The sequence below is a fragment of the Hypomesus transpacificus genome, unplaced genomic scaffold, assembly GCF_021917145.1.
Source record: "Hypomesus transpacificus isolate Combined female unplaced genomic scaffold, fHypTra1 scaffold_48, whole genome shotgun sequence".
NCBI lineage: Eukaryota > Metazoa > Chordata > Actinopteri > Osmeriformes > Osmeridae > Hypomesus > Hypomesus transpacificus.
In genome coordinates, this window is record NW_025813996.1 from 519249 (window position 1) to 545249 (window position 26001).

A 26001-nucleotide genomic window follows, 5' to 3' on the forward strand; every position below is an offset into this window, starting at 1 on the left:
TCATCGCCCCACCTCCTGTCCCCTTGATCCTGTCCCCTCCCCTCTCTTTCAAACAATCTCCCCCTCTATCATAACTTTTCTGCTCCATGTTCTAAACTCCTCTCTTACCTCTGGCACCTTCCCCTCTGCCTTCAAACAGGCCAGAGTTACCCCTTTACTCTCCCTTAAAACCCTCCCTTAACCCTGCCGTCCTCCAGAACTACAGACCGGTATCATTGTTACCCTTCTTCTCTAAAACAATTGAACGTGCTTTATCTAACCAACTGTCTAACTTCCTTTCTCAGAACAACCTGCTCGACCCCAACCAATCGGGCTTCAAGACCGGCCACTCCACAGAGACTGCCCTCCTTTCAGTCACCACTGCCCTCCAGTCTGCCAGAGCGGCTTCCAGGTCATCCGTCATCATTCTGCTGGACCTTTCTGCGGCGTTTGATACGGTTAACCACCAGATCCTGCTCTCCAGACTTTCTGAGATAGGCATCACTGGCACTGCACTCCAGTGGATCTCATCCTACCTGTCGGGAAGATCCTACCAGGTCTCCTGGGGAGGCAAACTGTCAGGCCCTCGCCAGCTCTCCACTGGTGTCCCACAGGGCTCCGTCCTTGGTCCCCTCCTCTTCTCTCTGTACACCACCTCACTTGGACCAATCATGGCTTCTCCTACCACTGCTACGCTGACGACGCGCAGCTGTACCTGTCGTTCCCTCTGACCGATCCGGGGATCTCAGCTAGGATTGAGGCCTGCCTCGCAGACATCTCCGCCTGGATGACTGAGCACCACCTCCAGCTGAACCTTGCCAAAACGGAACTTCTCATCATCCCGCCCAAACCCTCCATCTCCCACGATCTGTCAATCACCCTGGGATCTGCGACGGTGACCCCCTCATCCTCTGCCAGGAACCTTGGGGTTACCATGGATGACGAGCTCTCCCTCACGGCCCACATTGCTGCGGTCTCCCGGTCGTGTAGATTCACCCTCTACAACATCCGGAAGATCAGGAGATACCTGTCTGAGCACTCCACCCAGCTGCTTGTCCAAGCACTTGTCCTCTCCAAGTTGGACTACTGCAACTCGCTGCTCGCCGGTCTCCCATCATGCGCAACCCGCCCTCTTCAGAGGATTCAGAACGCAGCGGCCCGCCTGGTCTACAATCTACCCAGACGCTCCCACGTTACCCCGCTCCTCATCTCCCTCCACTGGCTACCCATAACGGCCCGCATCAGATTCAAGACCCTGGTACTGACCTTCCGAGCGGTGAACGGGACTGCGCCCGACTACATCAAGTCTCTCCTGCAGCCTTACACCCCCACCTGCCACCTACGGTCTTCTTCAGACAACCGCCTGGTGGTCCCACCTCTCAAGACCGCCCGGTCCCAGCACAAGCTCTTCTCCTGCCTGGCACCCCAGTGGTGGAATCAACTCCCCACCTCCATCAGAGACACGGACTGTCTCTCCACCTTCAAGAGAAGGCTCAAGACGCACTTGTTCCGGGAGTACAATGGTACTTAGGAATGGTTTGCTGAACCCAACGCTAGTTTCCTCAAGGATCACAATGACTCTTGCTTAGACTCTTGCTCTTGTTGGTTAGTGGTAGCTGATTTAAACTGTTGTATTCTATTTTAGTTAATCCTATTTTTATTGGTACACAGGTACACCTGCACTTAGAGATTAATGTTGTGTAATTTTAACTTGTTTAACTACATGCTCTTATGGTTTCTTCCCTTTTGCACTATTTTTTGGTTGTTCACAATATGTACTTCTTGTTTTTGACTACCCGCAATGCTGTGGGGCTATCTTGTTGTTATTATCAGTGACCTATGCACTTTGTAAAGTTCTCTCTTGGAAGTCGCTTTGGATAAAAGCGTCTGCTAAATGAATAAATGTAAATGTAATAACCTAGCTAGTAGCATCTCAGTGCAGTGCAGACACTAGTTAACAGGTACTGTAAGTTAGCAAGGGCTACAGAAAACGTAAAATTACAGGTAGACGGACCATTTTTTAGCTTTGTTATCTAGTTTTTGTAGTTAATCACTGTTATCATAATGCTGCGATAATCTCAATTCATTCTTCGTCCTTGCGTCCTTGCAAGACCATTCTCGCAAGGAGGCTTGCCAGAACGTTTTTCAAAAGAATGTACTTGCGTTCTCAGTGTTCTTCGGATAAAGACTGACGCCGCATTGGCTGCTGGGCGCGAGAAATGCGGCCGCCGTCTTGGAAAGGTCCAATTCCCAGTTGCATAGCAGTAGTGATGGGGGAAACAAAGCTTTCCGAAGCAACGAGCTATTTGACACAATTGTGTCGAAAAAGTGTCGCTTTTTCGAAGCGTTCGATACATCTTCTCCATAGGGACATCTGCTGGTCAGTTTATGGTATGGCAACTGTATCGAGCGATGGAAGGAATCAAGTGACATCAAGTCCTCGAGACGTCAGTCTCACAATCGTCATTGACAACTTGATAAATAAAGGTTATGTGACAAATGTTTCGATTTGCAAGTGTCAAAAATATGTTAGCATATTATAAACAACGTAACGTCTTTGCTACTTTACGTTCATAACATTTATCTTTTGGTTCTTAAACTCTTAGTTACACTAAGCCCTACTGAGCATGGCCTAGTGGTAAGAGCGCTGCCCTCAATTTAGACATAGTGAGATCGCATCCGGGCACCGCGTTTTAGTGGAAGCCTATGCTAAATGAATTCATAATTATATGATTATGGCTAGTGGAAAAGGTTTAGGAACATGCTTTTGCAACCGGGAAAGGGATGGCCACATTTGAAGGCTGGTAAAACTAGAGCACCTACCTACCTATCTCACATCTGTATCTATCTCTGTCTATCTAGTTCTGGCAATCTATCTGTATCTCTGGCTCTATCAATTAATGTATTCTATAGCGTCCGTAAATAGGCCTATATCTCCTCTCTATAACAACACAAATATTAGAGATTTCTGATGTCTTTTAAGCGTTTGAATAAAACTTTGTTTGTCTCAGCTGCTCGTGTGACGTCCGAAGATTCGAACGTCACTTCGACAGGTGATCACATGGTTTTTGCCCATTTGAAGCCACGTACCGACACGTTTGTGTCGATACCAATTGTTTCGAAAGGTCGATACCGCTTCGTGAGCACCGTATCGAGCGTAACATCACCACGTAGCAGCAGAATAAACAAGATGCCGCAACACTGTGCAGCATATTCCTGCTAATCGGTGAACTATCTTAAATAGAGCTCAGGGGATTAGGCCTACTTTTCACAAGTAATATTTGCCATTACAGTACTATTTGTTGCATTTTGTGAATAGAATCTTACCAATGTTGAGAAATTTGGAGCAAGAATCTTTGATATTACTGTATTGAAATTGTAACAAGCAAGCTAGCCTAGCCCTATGTTTACTGCTGCGGCCGGTGTACACCAGGCTATGAACTGAGACTTGATAAGTCATATTCTATATAATAACGATCGATTAAAGAATAATCGATCGTTAATGCTCCCGACGATCGATTAAGACAATTTAATCGAATGCCCATCCCTACTTCAAATATTGATAAAAATGATTGTATAACGTTTTCAGCTGATTTACTGATTTCACGTTAAGCTTTAACTTCTTACCTTTCGAGCTAAATATTGTAAAAAACATTAGAGTTAGCTTATCCTTTACTAGAGCCGGTAAAAAGACGCTGGCGCCGGTATATTAGCCGTGCGCTACCCTTATCCTCGTAGTAAACACTCAACGCTGCTGTTTTTTTCTGGATATTAACTTGATCCAGGGTTACCAAACTGACCAACGATGCTGTCAATATACCCAGGGGCGTAGTTATGTCCTCCACAATGAGATATCACGGTTCAACATCTCCAAACTATGCGATAAAATCTAAATTTGACTGTATACCACCACCTGCTGGATGTTTTGTTGAACTCTTCTCATGTCAGTCCCTTGCCCCCCTCCCTTCCTCCCCTCGACTACAGATCACCTCACACATGATGGTGTATTTTGGCATTGGTTCTCTCTAAATTAAATATTCTCTGGTGGCAGTTGTCCCTATATTAGACATTCTCTGGGGTCTACTGTAGAAATGATCATGGGTGCAACTTCCGGTAAGTACTACAAAAGAATGTAGCTGAAAAACCTAGCCTTGAAGAGACCACCCAAAACACTATCGTATGTGTACTCATTTCATTTTGTGGATAAAAAGACGACTGAGGAAATCCGTATCCTGCTTTGTGTTTGGGCTACGAAAGACTTGCATACTTCTAATAAATTTTTTAAAAAACAACAGAATTATTCATAAGTATGCAGTGGCATAACGACATCTCTGACGTTAATAACAAACCAAACCGTTTAAAAATCGGTTGAAAATTGAGCAAGTTCTGGCCATTTAAACATGTAGCATCAACACAATGTTATGGTTGAGCGAGTTGACTGTAGCAAGACGGCCGCCCTGTGCGGACGTTCTAGAATCCGCCGTAAGACATCTAGTCTTTCTATATATCTATGTATATATCTATGGGGAGAACTGCCACTATCAAGAAATTTCCGGGTCCTGAACTGGTTGCAGTTCCACTCAAGTTCGATATGAGGGCGCTAACGGTCGAGTGCAGAATGAATGGAGGTCTATGGAGCTATACCCCTCAAAATCCACTTTTCTCAGGATATCATTTTTTGTCTATTCATTTGAATTCTGAATTCAAAAGGGGAGGCAAACAAAATACGCACCGCTAGGTGTTTGATTTTTTAAAGTCACTTTTCTGTTCTAAAAAGCCTTGGAAAATGTAATTGACGTCATAAACATCGTACAACCAGAGCTATTGCTTGATGGCAAGCTCTGGTTACTTCCACTTTTCTCTCGAGGCATCGACAACACAGCTGACAGGTTAGGCTCTCCCTGTCAATACACATGCTAGAAAGATCAAATCAAATCAAATCAAATCAAATCAAATTTATTTGTATAGCCCTTTTTACACGCAAGCATGTCACAGAGGGCTTCACATGCGCCCATAGAACTGCCCCTCAACCAACCTAAACCCTCAAGGAAGACAAGGAAAAACTCCCAGAAAAACTCCCACCGGGAGAAAAAATGGAAGAAACCTTGGGAGGAGCAATTCAGAGAGGGATCCCCTCCTCCAGAGACGGTTGGTAAGAGAGAGGAGCAGAACACAAGCTAAACATAGTCATACAGTGTCAATGGGTTTTGAAACACCAAAATCCATTGTTCGGCTTTATAGACGTTGGATGGGACCGGGAAACTCGCTGTTGGCCGTCATGGAGACTGGATTCCGGGTGACGACCTGGTTCAGCGTTGGCAGACCGACGACCAAGCAGGTCCTGACAGCTCAAACCCCCCACACCACAGGGAATGTGTGGGGGGGGGACAGAGAGGAGAGCAGGGATTAGAGAATGCCAGGAGCAGCTAACAGTTACAGTCAAAATAGAATGAGATCCCCACCGGTAAGGTGTGGACTAGTGCAGCAATTTAACAGAGCAAAAAGGGTATTTGATGCAGCCCCACACACCAAAACAACGACAGCCCCCCTCAGTTGGAACATGAAATCTGTTCCAGGGGAAAGAACTCTAAAGTAGGTTATACTTATACGAATAAGGATGAAAACAGCCAGTCCCCCGTTGTCTCCAACTAGTAATAAAAACTATAACAGTAACAATATACAGCAACGGAACTATAATAATAATAATACTAACAATATACAGTAACAGGTTTACTTTATTTGTAACATCTAGCTGGGCAATGTGAACATAAGCTATAATTAAAATTTAAAAGTTACATGTGATACACACATAGGCAAGCACACATCCCAGGTTTACATAGAAAGTACACACATACTTCCCTTTAACAATCATAGAATTGACTAAACAAGAACGTTTTTAATCTAGTTTTAAATGTCGAGACAGTATCAGCTTCCTTAATTGAGATGGGTAATTTGTTCCAAAGAAGAGGTGCTCTATATGAGAACGCCCTACCTCCAGCAGTTTTTTTCTTAACTTTGGGTATTACCAGATAGCCGGCATTTTGAGATCTTAGAGACCTTGCGGGGCAATAGGGTGCAAGGAGACCGGAGAGGTACAGTGGTGCCAATCCATGCAGAGATTTGTAAGTTAGTAGTAGAACTTTGAAATCAGCTCTGGCTTGGATAGGGAGCCAGTGTAAAGAGATAAGAGTCGATGTTATATGATCAAACTTTCTAGTTTTAGTCAATAGTCTAGCAGCAGCATTTTGCACCCGCTGTAAGTTTTTTAGGTAGGTAATTGGGAGGCCAGAGAACAACACATTGCAGTAGTCCAATCGGGACGTAACAAAAGCATGTATTAGTTTTTCAGCATCATCCTTTGAGAGGAATTTTCGTATTTTGGCAATATTACGTAGATGGAAAAATGCTGTTCTGGTGATTTGCTTAATATGGTACTCAAACGAAAGGTCTGGGTCCATTGTGACTCCCAGATTTTTTACCAGCTGGCTTTGAGATACTTTGACGCCGTCTAAGTCTAAGGTTAGATGGGATAAATTATTTCGGTGTTTTTTCGGACCAAAAATTTGAACCTCGGTTTTATCCGAATTAAGAAGAAGGAAATTTGCAGTCATCCAAGTTTTCAACCCGGAAACACAGGTTTCCATAGCATGTGGAAATTCTCCCGGCTTTATAGACATGTATAGCTGAGTATCATCTGCATAGCAGTGAAAATCTACCCCAAAACTTCTAATTATGTTTCCTAAAGGCAACATATAGAGTGAAAATAACAGAGGGCCTAAAACTGAACCCTGTGGTACTCCGTATTTTACAATGGAGCTGCTGGATGAGCAACCATCATAGTGGACATATTGTGATCTATCAGATAGATACGATCTGAACCACTGAAGTGAAGTACCAGAAATCCCAACATAGTTCTCCATACGTTCCAGGAGAATCTCATGATCTACAGTGTCAAAAGCTGCACTTAGGTCTAGAAGAACAAGGACAGAGCTAAAGCCCGCGTCAGAGGCTAATAATAGATCATTGACTACCTTGGCTAATGCAGTTTCAGTGCTGTGGTGAAGACGAAATCCAGACTGGAGAGGTTCATAGAGCTGATTTGAGGAGAGGTGCTCAGTGAGCTGTTTTGCCACAGCTTTTTCCAAAATTTTGGAGAGAGATGGCAAATTTGAAATGGGCCTGTAATTGCTAAGACAACCTGGATCCAGGTTTGGTTTTTTAAGAAGGGGCTTGATAATAGCTTGTTTGAAATCGTCAGGGACTTGTCCAGTTACAAGAGATTCATTAATAATACTAAGCATGGGCGGTCCAATAATATGGAGAAGTTCCCTACAAAGTTTGGCAAGGAGGGGATCGAGAAGGCAGCTAGTGGGTTTCGAGGAATCTATCAGCTTGATGAATGCTTCCATAGAAATAGGGTTAAAGTGAGTGAGAGTCTCAACATGCAGAATGCTGGGTACAGAGGGAAAATCAGTGTTGATGGCCACTCCTCCAGGACTAGTCTGTAGTTTGTCCCTTATTGCATAGATTTTTTGGTCAAAGAAATCTAAGAAATCATTGGGAGAGAGATCTGAACTAACACAGAGTGTACTTTTCTTAGTGAGTTTTGCAACAGTATCAAATAGGAACTTAGTGTTGTGTTTGTTCTTACTAATCAACTTAGAGAAATATTCTGATCTGGACCTGATGAGGACTTGCTTGTACTCTATTTGGCTGTCCTTCCAGGCCAGGCGGAAAACCTCCAATTTAGTGGTACGCCACTTACGCTCTAATTTTCTAGTGGACCTCTTGAGAGTGCGGGTTTCCTCTGAATACCATGGAGCCAGTTTCTTGTCTATTCTTTTCCTTGGTTTGAGTGGAGCAACAGAATCTAGGGATTGCTGAAGAACCAAATTCAGATCCCTTGTTTTAGCATTTAATGATTTATTCGGGACATCAAGTGCTTCTAGTGCAGCGGGTAGAATACTAGCCAGTTCCAGAGCTGTATTTGGGGTTAAGCAGCGGCTAATAGAAATATTCTGGGTGCCTCCAAGGCTCTGGCAGAGATCCATTTTAAAGGTTACCAGGCAGTGGTCTGATAATATAGGATTGTGGGTATGAACAATAGAAAGAGTTTTGGCTTGCTAATGTTGTTGCTAATGTTGCTAATGCTCTGACATTCTGGTTCTGCTTCGGATGGTATCAAGCGGGATCTCTGGGTGTAGTCAGTCCTTCACTAACCAATCAGCATTCGTTACTAAAAACTAAAAATCCATTCTACGGCTGCAGCCTGGGGGGCCCAGTTGAGTTTAGGCCTCACAACGACGGTTGAGGTTAGGATTAGTTTCAGGCCAGGAATCGTAGCAGAGGTCGAGGGTTAGGCACAACCACCACGGTTGGGGGACAATGAGTCAGTCCTTCACTAACCAATCAGCATTCGTTAGCAGAATGCTAGCGTGTTATGGGCAACAACGATTTACCCTGTAAGAAGTCGAAAGGACATAAGTACTCGTTCATTCAACTTTTGACCTGTAAGCCATGTTGAACATGCAAAAACTACAATCAAATCTCAGAGATCTCTGAGATTTCTCAACGACAATCAAGCGAAAGAGACAAAATTTGCCATTTAGCTCCATAGACTCCCATTCATTATGCACTCAACCGTGATCACTCCCAGTGGAACAACCTACAGCTCAATGCTCTCAAGCCAGTGGAGATGGTTGTGGACTTCGGGAAGAACACAGCCCCACTCATCCCCATCACCCTGTGTGACTCCCCAGTCAACACTGTTGAGTCCTTCCGCTTCCTGGGCACTATCCTCTCCCAGGACCTCAAGTGGGAACTCAGCTCCCTCACCAAGAAAGTACAACAGAGGATGTACTTCCTGCGGCAGCTGAAGAAATTCAACCTGCCAAAGACAATGATGATGCACTTCTACACAGCCATCATTGAGTCCATCCTCACCTCCTCCATCACCATGTGGTACGCTGCCACTGCCAAGGACAAGAGCAGGCTGCAGCGTATCAGCGCAAAACACGGCTTCTTGGGGCTTATTGCTTAAATAATGCACACCCCGGAACTCCCTCTCAACCAATCAGAATGCTTGATTTCATCCACCCATATTATAATGAGCGATAAAGTACTGTACGCCTTTTACATTTACCTTAAACGGGAGCGTTCCATATTAGTGCGCACTCAAAATAACTAAAAGGTTGCCGAAGAAAAATACTTTCTACAAGTACTGGTGTTCAGCGGTTTATTGGTTAGCTAGCAAGCTAGACTAGCAACATTCGGTTAATTTTTGAGCAATAATATTGCACTGCCCCGCGCTATCAGTCCTAAAGCTGGTTTAGATACTGAAGCATTGGACGGAAGCTCAGGTGTAGACATTAGATGCTAACTAGATACTGTATCCACTTATTTAATTTTAGCTTCGTAGCCACGCAATTACATGACCTGGGGCCTCATGTATAAAGGATTGCGCAGCTTTCATACCAGAAGATGGCGTACGGCCAAAACTCAAAGTATCTACGCACAGAAAAATTCACATGTATAAAACCGGTTGTACGCCAGGTCCTGCGCACCTTCCCTTTATAAATCACAATCAATGTGAGATTGACCGAATGTGAACGAGCCACTGATCCCGCCTTGCCTCCTCCCATAAATTAATATGAAAGTGGACTATAAATGCGCTCCATGAGGTCATTTCTTTTTCTGAATTACCGTATTTCTTAATAAACGCCGCCTTCGAATAAACGCTGCACCAAAAATGAACGTTAAACGCCGCAGCGTTTATTCGAAGAAAGACAGTGACTGTGACATCAAGGTTCCAACAACAGAGGTGGAGGCGAGAAAATGTGTCCTGTTTGGTGGCCTGTCATCAGGTATTAGCGACAAAAGAAAGTCGGCGGATTGGAAAACTGTCACTATTTGCGCCCTTTCTTGTTTTAAACTTGTAGCACTTTGAGATTTAGCTAAATGTAAAGTGCATTACAAATAAAATAAAATATGCAAAAAATAAAATACATTATTATTATTATAGGGCCATAAATGCTGTGGGTTCAGTGAACCGGACCATGGCAGAAATTAAGAAGAAATGGTCCGATGTAAAACTTTAAATGAAGAAACGACTGGTGGCGCATCGTAACAGCATGGCAGCTATAGGGTCGTTAGCATGACATGCATTTCCTGAGTGATTTTGTCTTTTGTTTGACACCCTCAAGTTTAACAGAAGTTATTAAGTGGTGGCGGATTAAACAGAAGGCTATATAGCATTTCCCGTTTGGGGTTTTGGCATTTTGATGTGATCATCCACATTAATGAGCAAACTTTTAATTGTATGTTTTTTTGAATAGTCAATGTAATAAACGTAGTAGTGTAAACTTTATTCTGTAATATTTGGTGAGTTTTGGCACTTTTCAGTTCGAATTTGCCACGTTACAGGGCCAGACAAGACTTTACGGACGGTCCGTACATTGTCAGGTCTGCTCAAAAGTTTCCGTGACGGCCCGCACACTCACGTCAAGTAAATCTTTATACATCACAAGTGTACGTGAAAACCAGCGTACGCAAGGTTTTTGTGCGTACGCAACGTTTATACATGAGGCCCCTGGTCTTGGCTTCTTAAAAATGACGTTTTCCACTGATGCACAATTAATGGAGATATCTAAATCAACATAAGCTTACCTTAACAACAGCCTAATGTTAGTCTATCGAGTCCCAAGTCACCCCCACTGCAGCTAACTATAGTTTACAACATATATAGATAGCTAGCATATACCCAGTGCCTACGAAACATTTAAGATTGATTTAGAATGTTTAGGCCTAATATTTAAATTAAACTGTATTTTATTGAAAGTGTCCCATTGTCGTTGTTATTTTAAAGGCAACTTTTATAAAATGAGCATTGAGAATGGATGAGATGGTGCAAGATCTAGCTATGCTAACAAATTAAGCAATAAGCCCCAAGAGGCCATGTTTTGCGCTGATTTTAGAACAGGTAAGGGGAGTTGTTAGAAAAACCCCTTACCCGTTCTAAAATCAGCGCAAAACACGGACTTGCGGGGCTAATTGCTTTTCTAAAACTGTTACTACAAATATTTGATATGGTTTCATATATAAAAATAATTAGAAACGAAATAGTTTTTATAATAAACCGTATTTCTTCCGCCACCACAAAGTATAGTTCCTACATAAATCGTTGCCACGCAACAGCCAGAGGGACAACTTTGCCGTGTTTTTTAATTTGAAATATTTGATGCGCAGTAATATGGAATGTTGAAGAATGTTATGAGGACAACCTGTAAGGTTATGCTGGATTTTACAACGGCATGGAACGCGGTATAGCCAATCACAATCAAGGATGGGAACAACCAGTTTTAGAATGTGAAGTTCACAATGCTGTTTGTCCGTTGCATAGCAACAGCGACACGTACGGGACTATTTTCTCTCGGCTACTGAAATGCGAAACACAAGGTTTGTTGGCTATAACTATTTTGTGCTGAAAGGCAGCTTAATATGTATTTACTATTTGTAATGTCGCTGGTAACCGTATTATAAAAGCTAAAAAGTCCGAGAGGCAGTACTTTATCGTCAATAAAGTACTGCCTCTCGTACCTTATTGCTTAATTATTATTTATTTATGTAATCAAATTATTATTCAATAATGTATCATAAGTAGTGCTGTCAGTTTAACGCGTTATTAACGGCGTTAACGCAAACCCAAATTAACGGCGTCAATTTTTTTATTGCGCGATTAACGCTCTTTTTGGCCTAGCAAACTTTGTAGTTTTTTTCACATGCTGTTGCAACAATTACCGACGTTAGAAAGACTACAACACCACATCTAGCTAGACCGGAAATAAAACAACAGGCACGCCACACCCACACTTGTTTGGCTTGCAAGCCGGCTAAAGAGTAGGAGCAGAGCCCGTTTACGGATATTAGACATTCTCTGGTAGTAGGCTAACGTTACGTTTTGAGTGGATGGCGAGCGCGAGACGCCGAAATGGATGCCAATAAGATTCTGAATGGAAAGTTTACTTTTAATAGGTTGCCAAATGGTTCCATTGACAAGACCAAAGTGATCAGTGTGTTATGTCGTTGTGAAATGAGCAATCATCGCAGCACGTCGTGGAGTCGAAAATATAATTTTGATGGCACACAGCCAAGCACACAGCTGATGCGAATTCTATGCCTGCTCGTCAAAGCCAGGCGATTGCAATGTTGTTTTCAATTTAAAAAAAAACATTTGCACGAAGCAATCCGAACCACTTTTCCATGTCGATAAGAGCATTACAATTTGAAAAAAGAATGGATGAAAAAGAAATCAAGGGACATTTAAAATAGATACAAATGTGCGATTAATTGAGATTAATCGCGAGTTAACTATGACATTAATGCGATTAAATATTTTCAACGTTTGACAGCTCTAATTTTTATTCTTGGCTCTGTCCCAATGAAGGGTCTGTCCACTCGCTGTCAGAGGCCTCGCTTTAGGCTTTAGGTCCTTGTCATCTGTGCTTCTCTCTGACTGTCTGCTGGCATCCAGGGCTTGTCTTCCAGAGGGCCCTGTAAAGGGGCATCTGCTGCCCTCTCTCCCTCCCTGTCCTCAACACAAACACACATACATAGATAATCAAAACAAAGGCATTATTTCACATACAGACTGTCTCTCTTCTACACAAACACACACACAAACACACACAAACCTAATCACAACCCGACCATACATGCTCTCGCTCTCTGTCTCTCTCACACACACACACCTGTCCATTCTGCTTTCTGTTGCTCTTGTTGAAGTGAGCATGTGCGGAGGTGAGAGTCTTGTTGCACTTGGATGCATGCGCCTCCTGATGGTCCTGGATGACCTTGCCCGACCTTCCAGGGTTGCTGGGCTTCAACATCTGTAATGGTGGATGGGTAGAGGGTGTTTACTTTAGGTTACACATGTAGCCGGTGTGTGGTGAAACTCACTCCTCAAGTATGTAACAGGCCACCCGCGCCAACGATTTGCTAGCTTTCCGTTGGCGTAGTTGGTAGTGGTGGCGCATACCTCTGACGGAACTTGCAAGACCACGTCTGTTACACACCAACCCAGTCTGTGGGGCAATAACATTATGTGGAACAACAATGGCCGGGTTTCACAGATTCGTTAAGAACCTCTAAACGCTAAGAGCGTCTTAAGAACATTCTAAGGGTGCTCTAGAACGCTCTAGAAGAGCTTCACAAAGTGCATAGGTCACTGATAATAACAACACATATTAAGTCTAGGTTATTAGTTTACGTCCTGGATTCTGGGCAGGGGTTAGTGGAAGGAAGCCAGGCCCAGCGCTGGATGCAGAGCAGGAGGTAGGGCTAGGAGGCTGGTAGGCAGGAAGCACACTCAGGGTACCAGGGGTTGTGGACCTGAAAGGCAGGCTGATAAATAGATGTTCTGCTTTGAGATTTGGTCATAATAAACACTGATAAACATTGGATATGTCTAAGCATGTAATACAGATAGATGTTCCTACATGTAACTAAATGCAAAAAAAGTAACTAACAACGTTTGCATCAACCCACTAACTAACAACTTTAGCTAGCATCAAGGAGAACTCTGACGGCCTTATCAGTCATTAATTAAAAACTCGCAAAACAAATTGCTTTGCAAACAACTTCTGATCTCAAAAACGACCAAATTCTAGTTATAAAAAAATGCTGCATAAAGTACCAGTTTTGTTTGATGACTGCTCATGCAGTTCAGATATAAATTGCGATTTGCACAGTTGAATATTTCTGAATGCCATGGAAATGCTCTTGACAATTGATCAGAGCCTGTTTAAGGATAGCGTGCCCACTCCTTATTCAGCCCCATTGTACCAAATTTTGTTGCAGTTCCACCAGAATTCCACTGGGAGTGATCGCGGTCGAGTGCAAAATTAATGGGAGTCTATGGAGCTAAATGGCTACATTTGCCTCTTTCGCCTGATTGTCGTTGATAAATTTCAGATTTGATGGTCGTTTTTGCATGTTCAACATGGATTACAGGTCAAAAGTTGAATGAACGAGTGCATATGTCCTTTCGATTTCTTACAGGGTAAGTCGTTGTTGCCCATAACACGGTAGCATTCTGCTAATGAATGCTGATTGGTTAGTGAAGGACTGACTACGACCAGAGATCCCGCTTGATGGCATCCGAAGCAGAACCAGAATGTCAGAGCATTAGCAACATTAGCAACAACATTAGCAAGCCAAAACTCTTTCTACCATGTGTATTGACGGGGAGAGCCTAACCTGTCAGCTGTGTTGTTGATGCCTCGAGAGAAAAGTGGAGTAAACAGAGCTTGCCATCAAGCAATAGCTCTGGTCGTACAATGTGTATGACGTCAAGGACATTTTCAAAGGCTTTTTAGAACGGAAAGGCGTCTTTAAAAAAATCTAACACCCAGCGTGTATATTTTTTTGCCTCCTCTTTCGAATTCAGAATTCAAATTACTGGACAAAAAATTATATCCTGAGAAAAGTGGATTTTGAGGGGTATAGCTCCATAGACCTCCATTCATTCTGCACTCGACCGTTTATTAGACATTCTCTGAATCGGTTTAATGAGCCGAAGTTACACAAACTCTCTTCATTTGGGTACGTCATTTCCGATAGAGCCGAAGTTGCACAAACCAGAGAATAGGTGCGTTCGACATGCAGCGCTGGCGTCGCCTGCAACCGCCTGCAGCCCGGTTAACTGAAGCCGCCAATGGCATTATCAGCTTCAAGGCAGCCGGCTGTCCGTGCCGCCGGTGCTGCATGAAGTCGAACACATCAATGTCTCTTCATTCGAGTACGTCATTTCCTGATTTTCTATCTGGTGGTGTCCCAAGAACCGGGACCACGTTGTTCCTCGCTCCATGATATTTTGTGTCAAAAGTATCAATTCCCTTCTATGGAAAGTGCTCATGTAACAGACGTGGTCTTGAAAGTTCCGTCAGAGGTATACGGGCCTCCGTCCGCTCCGAACGGGAGTCGAACTCACCACCTCTGACTTTCCCAAGCGCCACCACTACCAACTACGCCAACGAAAAGCTAGCAATTTGTTGACGCGGGTGGCCTGTTACATACTTGAGGAGTGAGTTTCACCACATACCGGCTACACTCAGTGGCGCATTCAGGCAAGCGAGAGTGCCAAACGGACTACGCCATCTTTCCAGTTCCGGCTCGTCCGAGACAGCCCCAAACATTGCGGGTAGCTCAAACATGAAGCATACATTGTGAAAAACCAAATGAGTGCCAAAGGAAAGAACCATAAGAGCATGTAGTTAAACAAGTTACAATTAAACTACATAAACCTCAAAAAGTGCAAGAAAAACAAGTTTGACAGATCTTTCTAGGTGTAAGGGGAAAGGGAGTGTTTTGTCCTTCAGGGGTTGCCGTAGGCATGTTGCTAAGGCAAGCATTGGGTTTAAGTAAGAAAAGGGCTGTTGGTACTCTTGTGTGAGAGAGATTCAGTAAAGTTAATTCAACTGGTGCTCGAAGACCATGTCCTTCTATCATTATTTACACAACATAAAGTAACCTCAAATGAACTCCAAACAGTCAGCTACATTGGTGACAGCGGTGGTGCGTCCGGAATGAATTGATTTATTTCTAGATAGTTTTTTTATTATGTGTGAAGTAAATAGTGTTAGCTACTAGTGTTAGCTTAGCTGGTGACACGTTTGCCGAGTCTGGCGTGCCGCATGCGAAAGTAGAGAAGAGTTTACACATAGCATTACTGAGTTGCGCTGAAGACAAGATGTGGTATGGAGACGAGGATCTCCTCGTGCAAATCGGAGAGAAGCAGAAGCCACGCATCAGGAGGGAAAGTGAAGATTGATTTGCCACCCTTTTTTAGTGGTGAGGGGAGTGACAGCTTCCATAGCTAGTCGAGACAATTTGAAGTTGCAGTCAGAGCGCTTACCGATGGTGACGACTATCATTGTGAACTGGTGAGAATTCTACCTTCTCGACTAAATAAGGCAGCTTTTCTGTCATGGGACAGTCTTCCGGAGGCAGTCCAGACGGATTATGTAGCTGTCAAGGACAGACTTAAAGAGGTATCTGGACACAAACAGTTTATGGAGCGTTTAAGAGCTAGCCTGTCGGCCCACCCGCGAACGCAACAGGTGAGTTTGGAGGTGTATGCTGCGGAGATTAACAAGTTAGTTCTCGAGGCGTTTCCAGACTATGGTGACAGGGCCCAAAGAGAGAAGAAATTTAGGAGTTTTTTTGCTGGTCTCGATCTCTTTTTGAGAGCAAAGTGCCATGAACAGGGAGCGACTGATCTGGAAGAAGCACTGGTTATTGCAGGAAAATGTGAGAATGCACGCGGGGCTTACGTATGGACTCCGGATGGATTTTTGTTTATTTATCTTTTATATACTTTAAAGCAACATGATTGAAACAATGCTTAGAGAGCATGTTGGCTCTGTCAGTTGGCTCAAAGTGCAATACAAATATCTTTTTCAAAAGCTGAATTGATTTCTTGGTTTTATTTATTAGTTAGAATAAGTATAACTCAATTTTTTTACAAATTGACAAAGCTGAATAATCGTTCAAAGCTTTCTGATTAATCAATGAAAAGATAGATGATTAATCGACTAATCAATCTAATAATCGCTAGATTAGTCGTTTATCAAAATAATCGTTTGTTGCAGCCCTAGTGTGCGCCAGTCACCCCTCAGTCCCACGCAGAAGCGCTGGTCCACCTTTGATAGAGAGTTCTGGGCTGTGGTTCCTGGGCTCCTGGAGAGGCAAACTGTCAGACCCCGCCAGCTCTCCACTGGGGTCCCACAGGGCTCCGTCCTTGGACCCCTCCTCTTCTCTCTGTACACCACCTCACTTGACCAATCATCACCTCCCATGGCTTCTCCTACCACTGCTACGCTGACGACACGCAGCTGTACCCGTCGTTCCCCCTGACCGATCTGGGGATCTCAGCTAGGATTTAGGCCTGCCTCGCAGACATCTCCGCCTGGATGACCGAGCACCACCTCCAGCTGAACCTTGCCAAAACGGAACTTCTCATCATCCCGGCCAAGCCCTCCATCTCCCACGTCCTCTCAATCACCCTGGGATCTGCGACGGTGACCCCCTCATCCTCTGCCAGGAACCTTGGTGTTACCATGGATGACGAGCTCTCCCTCACAGCCCACATTGCTGCGGTCTCCCGGTCGTGTAGATTCACCCTCTACAACATCCGGAAGATCAGGAGATACCTGTCTGAGCACTCCACCCAGCTGCTTGTCCAAGCACTTGTCCTCTCCAAGTTGGACTACTGCAACTCGCTGCTCGCCGGTCTCCCAGCATGCGCAACCCGCCCTCTTCAGAGGATTCAGAACGCAGCGGCCTGCCTGGTCTACAATCTACCCAGACGGCCCGCATCAGATTCAAGACCCATGTACTGACCTTCCGAGCAGTGAACGGGACTGCACCCGACTACATCAAGTCTCTCCTGCAGCCTTAAACCCCCACCCGCCACCTACGGTCTTTTTCAGACAACCGCCTGGTGGTCCCACCGCTCAAGACCGCCCGGTCCCAACACAAGCTCTTCTCCTGCCTGGCCCCCCAGTGGTGGAATCAACTCCCCACCTCCATCAGAGACACAGACTATCTCTCCACCTTCAAGAGAAGGCTCAAGACGCACTTGTTCCGGGAGTACAACGGTACTTAGGAATGGTTTGCTGAACCCAACGCTAGTTTCCTCAAGGATCACAATGACTCTTGCTTAGACTGTTGCTCTTGTTGGTTAGTGGTAGCTGATTTAAACAGTTGTATTCTATTTTAGTTGATCCTATTTTTATTGCTTTCCTAAAGGTACACTTACACTTATAGATTCATGTTGTGTAATTGTAACTTGCTTAATTACATGCTCTTATGGTTTCTTCCCTTTAGCACTTATTTTTGGGTTGTTCACAATGTGTACTTCTTGTTTTTGGCTACCCGCAATGCTTGGGGCTATCTTGTTGTTATTATCAGTGACCTATGCACTTTGTAAAGCTCTCTCTTGGAAGTCGCTTTGGATAAAAGCGTCTGCTGAATGAATAAATGTAAATTTAAATGTAAATGTGGGCTGTACGCAAGTTCAAACACTATGTGGGACTGACATCTTTCACCATCATCACGGATCCTCGGCCGTTACTGGGTCTTGATGAAGAAAGTGTTTTGTCTAGTGCTGTCAGTTTAACGCGTTATTAACGGCGTTAACGCAAACCCAAATTAACGGCGTCAATTTTTTTATCGCGCAATTAACGCTCTTTTTGGCCTAGCAAACTTTGTCGTTTTTTTCACATGCTGTTGCAACAATTACCGACGTTAGAAAGACTACAACACCACACCGGATCTAGCAAGACCGGAAATAAAACAACAGGCACGCCACACACACACTTGTTTGGCTTGCGAGCCGGCTACAGAGTAGTAGCAGAGCCCGTTTACGGATATTAGACATTCTCTGGTAGTAGGCTAACGTTACGTTTTGAGTGGATGGCGAGCGCAAGACGCCGAAATGGATGCCAATAAGATTCTGAATGGAAAGTTTACTTTTAAAAAGTTGCCAAATGGTTCCATTGACAAGACCAAAGTGATCTGTGTGTTTTGTCGTTGTAAACTGAGTTATCATCGCAGCACGTCCAGTCTGAAATACCACTTGATGGCCAAGCACACAGCTGATGCGATTCATGCGAATTCTCCGCCCCCTCGTCAAAGCCAGGCGATTGCAATGTTGTTTTCAATAAAAAAATATTTGCACGAAGCAATCCGAACCACTTTTCCATGTTGATAAGAGCTTTAAAATTGAAAAAAGAATGGGACAAAAAGAAATCAAGGGACATTTAGAATAGATAAAAATGTGCGATTAATTGATTAATCGCGAGTTAACTATGACATTAATGCGATTAATCGCGATTAAATATTTTAATCGTTTGACAGCACTAGTTTTGTCCTTCTCTTCTTAAACGGAGTGACTAAGTTCAGTTGAGTTCTGGGGAGAGAAAACCAGACCTCTGACAATAAATGACAATACAACACCAGGCTTAGGTCTCATTCATGTCTCTCTCGGCTCTGAAGGCCGGAGGACCATCTTTTATAGGGCACAAGAATGTAAACATAGATAGTGACAGTCAGGCAGTGATGACGTTACACCAGTCTCAGAGAAAGAGATTCACAGCTCCCAACACATGACCACTCAGACATTCATAGTTGGAGCTCTCCTTGTAGTCATGACAAGGAACATTTAGCCAGAACTTTCTCCTGATCCCGAACATCTATTAACCCTGACACATAGACACAATCTACTCTTATTAATAGCAAGCTTACATGAGAACATACTAACTAGTATCCAATGAGTAGTTCTATTGATTAGTGAATAATGTAAGCACACAGGAAATCACAATTTCTTCCACAGTCTGCGTCGTATGTCTATTGACAATGATCCATCTGGCCGGAGGTGTAGGTGGGTACTGGAGCTGGATCCCCTGCACTGTCATCGAACACCGAGAGGGGGTGCATCATGGTAACGCGGATGCTTTGCCCCGCCGACCAGTGTCGATGCACGCCGGGGAGGACAATAGTGTGACTCAGCCGTTGACTCAGGGAACATACCTGACCATCCGGGGACTTTCCAAACCCAACAGGAAGTTCTGGATGACTTCCCTACCTCTCTGCCCATGGGCCTGTCGCAACCAACTGTACACTGGTCAGTGAACTTGGAACCAGTGGACCTGCAGGCTTTGCAGCAGGCCGACCCAGATATCTCCACGGTGTTGGGCTGGGTTGAAGGGGTTGCGCTGAAACCACCCCGCGGCCTTCTGAGGGGGTGGTCTGTGTGTCTTAGGAAGTTATGGACTTAATTTAGTCGACTTACAGTGATTGACAGACTTTTGTGTCGGTCTGTGCAACTCCTCACTAACTGCCCGGTGAGAATTTAGTGCAGACTGTTGTTCCGTCGTGTCTTTTACCGGACATTCTGCAGCACCTCCACGGCGGAGCTGTTTCGGGGCATTTCTCTGCAGAGTGGGTGTGGGAAAAAGCTTGTCGAACCTGTTATTGGCCGTCTGTGTTTAGAGACATTAAACGATGGTGTGAGCAGTGTGAGGCATGTCAGACTCAACGGTTTCCTGTCCCTAAACAACAGGCCCCAATGTGAGGGTGTCTGGCCAATCACCCTTTTCAGAGAGTGGCGGCAGACATCTTAGAGTTGCCAGTGACAACTAAGGGCAAAAGATATGTGCTTGTGGTAGCAGACTATTTCACAAAGTTTGTTAACTTGTATGCTCTTCCCAACCAGATGGCACAGTCCGTCGCACACCCGTGTCTGTTTGAAGATTATGTGCTGGTGCACGAGATTTCTGAGACTTTACACAGTGACCAGGGTCGGCAGTTTGAGGCAGAGGTCATCCAGAGCCTCTGTCGTCTACTGGGGATAAAGAAAACACGCACCACCGCCTACAATCCGAAGTCAGATAGCATGGTGGAGCGTCATAATCGTACTCTGATTGACCAGCTGGCCAAAAGGCTGCTGTCACATGGGGGTGAGTGGGACTATTTTCTGAGGCAAGTGGCTTTTACTTATAACACTTCGAAACATGCCAATACACAGTTCACCCCATTTGACCTTGTGCATGGGAGAGAAGCACGGGTTCCAGCGGATGTGTTGATGCCTCCGAGACTGTTTGACTCTCAGGTACCCGGGACGCAGGCTGGGTTTGTGTCCTTGATGGTGAAGGAGCTGGAGAGCGTCTTCGGTAATGCAAGACTGAACAGTGCAATGGCTCAGGAAAGACGGAAACTTTACTATGACGTGGGGGTTCGTCATCGCCCATATGAGAGGGGTGACATGGTGAACAACCCGACGGAGAGCATGAAGCTGGCCCCTCACTGGAAGGGACCTTATAGGGTTATTCAGGTGCTTGACTCACGCGGTGAGCGTGGGCTTACCTATTGGATTGAAAATCTTTTGGACTCTGAGGACCGGGAGCAGGTGGTGCACTACAACAGATTGAGGAGATACACCTTGCCCATAATCCCGGGGCCCCAGCAGGTGGCGCCCTTCTTCCCAGGCTTAGCTCCTCCTGCCGCGCAGACGGAGTCCGTTGACCTGGTGGGTGAAGCGGGGATGTGTACAATGCCTGCTGTTGCTGACGAGTCGGCTCGGGTGACGACTCGGACCGGGAGAACAGTGCGTCCCCCTGGTCGCTTTGAGGACTTTGTGTTGACCTGAGACTTGTTCTTGTTGTTGTTCTATTATGGGGGGAGGATATATATAATATGTATGCATACTAGGTGTGTGTGTATGTATATTTGTGATTTTGTGACATCTTCAGATGTACTTACAGTGCCCTCCAAAAGTATTGGAACAGTGAGGCGAATTCCTTTATTTTTGCTGTAGACTGAAAACATTTGGGCTTGACATCAAATAATGAACGTGAGACCAGAGATCAACGTTTCAGCTTTTATTTCCAGGTATTTACATCAGGATCTGATGCACAACTAAGAAAATATCACATTTTGTTTGAATCCACCCATTTGTCATGTGAGCAAAAGTATTGGAACAGATATACTTAAAACATATTTAAGTGAATAAGACTTAATATTTAGTTGCAAATCCTTTGCTTTCAATAACTGCAGCAAGTCTGTGACCCATTGACGTCACCAAACTTTTGCATTCTTCCTTTTTGATGCTTTCCCAGGCTTTCACTGCAGCCTCTTTCAGTTGTTGTTTGTTTTGTGGGGTTCCTCCCTTCAGTCTCCTCTTAAGCAGGTAAAATGCATGCTCTATAGGGTTTAAGTCTGGAGATTGACTTGGCCAGTCTAATACCTTCCATTTCTTGCCCCTGATGAACTCCTTTGTTGTTTTGGCAGTGTGTTTTGGGTCGTTATCTTGCTGCATGATGAAGGCTCTGCCAATCAGTTTGGTTGCATCTTTCCTTAAATTGGCAGACAAAATGTTTCTGTAGACTTCCGAGGTCATTTTGCTGCTGCCATCATGTGTTACATCCTCAATGAAGATTAATGAGCCCGTCCCAGAAGAAGCCATGCAAGCCCAAGCCATGACATTACCTCCACCGTGTTTCACAGATGAGCTTGTGTGTTTGGGATCATGAGCAGTTCCTTTCTTTCTCCAAACTTTAGCCTTTCCATCACTTTGGTAAAAGTTAATCTTTGTCTCATCAGTCCATAAAACTTTGTCCCAGAATTTTTGAGGTTCATCTCTGTACTTTTTGGCAATTTCCAGCCTGGCCTTCCTATTCTTCTTGCTAATGAGTGGTTTGCATCTTCTGGTGTAGCCCTTGTACTTTTGTTCATGAAGTCTTCTGCGAACAGTAGATAGTGATACCTTCACTCCTGCCATCTGGAGGTTGTTGCTGATCTCACTAACAGTTGTTTTAGGGTCTTTCTTTACAGCTCTCACAATGTTTCTGTCATCAACTGCTGATGTTTTCCTTGGTCTACCTGTTCGACGTCTGTTACTTAGTACACCAGTAGTTTTCTTCTTCTTCAGGACATTCCAAATGGTTGTACTGGCTATGGCCAATGTTTCTGCAATGGCTCTGATTGATTTTCCATCTTCTCTAAGACTCACAATTGCTTGTTTTTCACCCAAAGACAGCGCTCTGGTTTTCATGTTGTTTTCACCTCTGAATACAGTCTGCATAGACAAAACCTATCTTACCCAATCTGAACCTGAGTGTAGACATTCAGTGGTATTTATTGATTGAATAATGTATGTAATAGGACACACCTGGGCAACAAAACACACCTGTCAGTCACATGTTCCAATACTTTTGCTCACGTGACAAATGGGCGGGTTCGAACAAAAAGGTGATATTTTCTAATTTGTGCATCAGATCCTGATGTAAATACCTGGAAATAAAAGCTGAAACGTTGATCTCTGGTTTCACATTCATCGTTTGATGTCAAGCCCAAATGTTTTCAGTCTACAGCAAAAATAAAGGAATTGGCCTCACTGTTCCAATACTTTTGGAGGGCACTGTATGCCTGTTGATTTTGTCATGCCCAGGCTGCTCTCATGCTAGGTAGGGTGTTCGCGTGGTAGGGCCTCTTTCGAGGAGGCCTCCGTCTTCCTGTGTTATGTTTCAGTGGTATCTGGTATGTTTGGGGAGTGCGTGACTTGTCATCTTTATGTGTTGGAGTGGCCATGGGTGTCTGAGTCAATTGTTATTTTTTAGGGGGGGACTGCCTGTTGTTGCATATGTTACCTGGATATGTGATCTGCTTTTCTGCCTGTTCTGTTGGAAAGGGGACGTTCGATGTTGAGGGGGGGACATATGAGATAGACCTTTCTAGGTGTAACGGGAAAGGGGGTGTAACGGGAAAGGGGGTGTTTTGTCCTTTGGGGGTTGCCGTAAGCATGTTGCTAAGGCAAGCGTTGGGTTTAAGTAAGGGCTGTTGGTATTCTTGTGTGAGAGAGATTCAGTGAAGTAAATTCAACTGGTGCTCGAAGACCGTGTCCTTGTATCATTATTTACACAACATAAAGTAACCTCAAATGAATTCCAGTCGCAACAGTAAAATATTTCACAGCGAGTACAACAATTTGTTATCAGTTAGGCTTCAACTAACCAACAAGTCCCTCAATAAGAGTCAATGTGAGGAAACTAACATCAGGTCCAGCAAATCATTCCGAAGTACCGTTGTACAACACCGGCAATAGCCCGATTCCCTAACCGCTCAGCCATCTGACTGACTTGTTTAGTTAATGCACTAATGCGATTAACAAAGGCATTTGCAATGAAATGATACTAAGCGACTAAGGCACTGGAGTACATATTAAGTACAATCGGGAAATTCTGTTTCGTTATTTAGAAACAAATTTGCATTTACAACCGATATGGGCAGGTTGTAAATGCCAATTTGCCCATTGTACAACCGATATGGGCAGAGACTAATTAGAATGTAAATGTTAATAATGTAAATGTTAGTGCTGACTGCTGGCATAACAATCTCTGCTTTCAAAGGGGTTTCTTTATGGATGGAATGCTAGCTAGCTAACAGAACAACCATATGTGCTTCGAGTATAAATCACTGAATTTTGTTACAGAAATTAATGTGTTTACTGATGTCAAAACTGCCCGCACATTGCAAAGGTTGGCAACTGTACATGCAAGCACTGTATGGTGAATTGGGCTTAACCATTGTGCATGTAATGACTTAAACAGATGGTAACTGTCAGTGGAAAATAAATACAAACATTCAAAAACAACAACATTGTATTTGTATTTCTTTCAACTCTGTTTTGATAAATAGAACATTCTGTTGACTTCACTGATGGAGACATCCTTTAATCTGGGCAAACCCATTTTCTGGCAATCATCCATATGCTGTCCTTTGGTGTAGATATCTGAAAAGAGTCAAGATAATTATAACATTCTCTGTACGAGAGGATATGCAAGGTAAAAGTGGACCCCCAGAAATTGTATTCACATTTTTACAATAGAATTGTATTCCAATTGTATAAAGTGTCAGTTGGAAGAAGTCTGGGATATGAAAGGACATGCATGCAATTTCATCATCTAATGCAATATGAAGAGTCTCTCTTTATAATTACACAGGGTATCCTGAGAAAAAATACTTTATACTATATATCCTCATATCAAATTGTATTCTAATGAGGAACTACAAGAACCCTAAAGCTAGGAAAAACTGAGCATGAGAAATAAGAAGTACATTGCTGGCAGGTCTGACTTGTCCTATAATGCTCAATAGGGAAAAGCATCATTACAAATATTAAGACCGTATAGTCATGATAAGCGGCAGTCAGATAATCACCTGTAATGTTGTCCACTGAGCTGAGTGGAGCGGTATTGATCATGTTCAACCCAAACAACAACACAATTGCAATAGTCAGTGCAACTAGCAGATAGATAGGCATAGCAAGGGCCCAATACCTATGAGAAGGGAACATCAATACAATATTGGGCAAATTCAATATCATGGAAAGTCATTACGTTTATTATATTCTTTTCAATGAACAACACCAAACTATACCTCTTCACACTTACTTTTGAGGCCAGTATGTCAGCCCTACTGAATAAAGCCATTCATCAGGAATGTACGCCCATACCAAATACAAAACTAAGGAAACAGAATAGGACAAGCAAACATGATGGCATCTTCAGTTAGTTATAGTGTCTTCTCAAACATTAATAAAATAGTAATGATGCAAATGTGAAGTGGCTTGCAGTCAATGAATGAATATATGCATACAATAAACATATAGGAATCTTACATTTATGATTCCTATATGGTTATCGTATGCACCTTCCTGCCAAAGCAAATTCCTTGTCTGTGCAAACTTTCATGGCGAATAAATCCCTTTCTGATTCTGATTCTGATGAACTTCAATGTTTATAGTATGTTTTGATCGTGTATGTATGATTTTGGCAAACTTACAAAAGCCAAATTGTGATCCCAGAAAAAGAACAAAACCGTAGATGGCTCTCTCCGGCAGAGGTGAGGGAGAATTTACAACCATAATCTGAAAACACGTTGAAAATACATTGGCTATATTCATACCACCAGCAGTAGGCTACTAGTAAGACAAGCATTAGCATTGTAACCAGTCAACAACGGAAAATATTCACCAGAATAGATGGCGCACAACTTTCGTCGGCAGGTTACAAAGCAAGGAAGACACTACTTGTGCAAATATCACAACTAGGGTTTGGAATTTCTCGCTGAAATAAAAATATTGTCAGCCAGTGTACTTTAGCATTTCCGCATGATTACTTCAAATTGTTTTCAAAATAAAAGTCACGAGACAAATTGTCATTTTCATCGCTTGATATTCAGAGCCCGTCTAGAGCCTATCCACTCCCTATGAAAGATGCTGTAAAGTAAATTCCATATTTTACTTTTAAGTACATTATATACGTGTGAAATTAGTTCCTGAAAGCATGTGCAAAGCGCTAAAACTTTCGCACTGAAATGTGGAGTTAAGACTGACCCAACGGGAAGACGATGATTTACCACATCTATTCTCATTTTCTAATTTTCATCAGTTCAATATGTTCAACA

The 26001-nt window shown here is 43.6% G+C and overlaps 1 protein-coding gene across 1 annotated transcript; it reads right to left on the reverse strand.

The window, feature by feature from the left end:
• Positions 1 to 24176: 24176 nt before the first annotated feature.
• LOC124465363 (phosphatidylinositol glycan anchor biosynthesis, class P) lies at positions 24177 to 25732 on the reverse strand. Its single transcript, XM_047017101.1, has 5 exons — positions 25569 to 25732; positions 25378 to 25462; positions 24987 to 25059; positions 24754 to 24872; positions 24177 to 24325 (listed from the first exon to the last, which is right to left on the reverse strand). The coding sequence occupies exons 2-5, from the start codon at positions 25457 to 25459 to the stop codon at positions 24210 to 24212; spliced, it is 390 nt and encodes a 129-aa protein (XP_046873057.1). The 5' UTR covers positions 25460 to 25462; positions 25569 to 25732; the 3' UTR covers positions 24177 to 24209.
• Positions 25733 to 26001: the final 269 nt, after the last annotated feature.

Coding starts and splice junctions, on each gene's coding strand:
- LOC124465363 (XM_047017101.1), bottom strand. CDS start 25,459: ATGGTTGTAAATTCTCCCTCACCTCTGCCGGAGAGAGCCATCTACGGT. Junction 24,873..24,986: donor CTGACATACTGGCCTCAAAA/GTAAGTGTGAAG, acceptor CCCTTCTCATAG/GTATTGGGCCCTTGCTATGC. Junction 24,326..24,753: donor CTCAGTGGACAACATTACAG/GTGATTATCTGA, acceptor GACTCTTTTCAG/ATATCTACACCAAAGGACAG.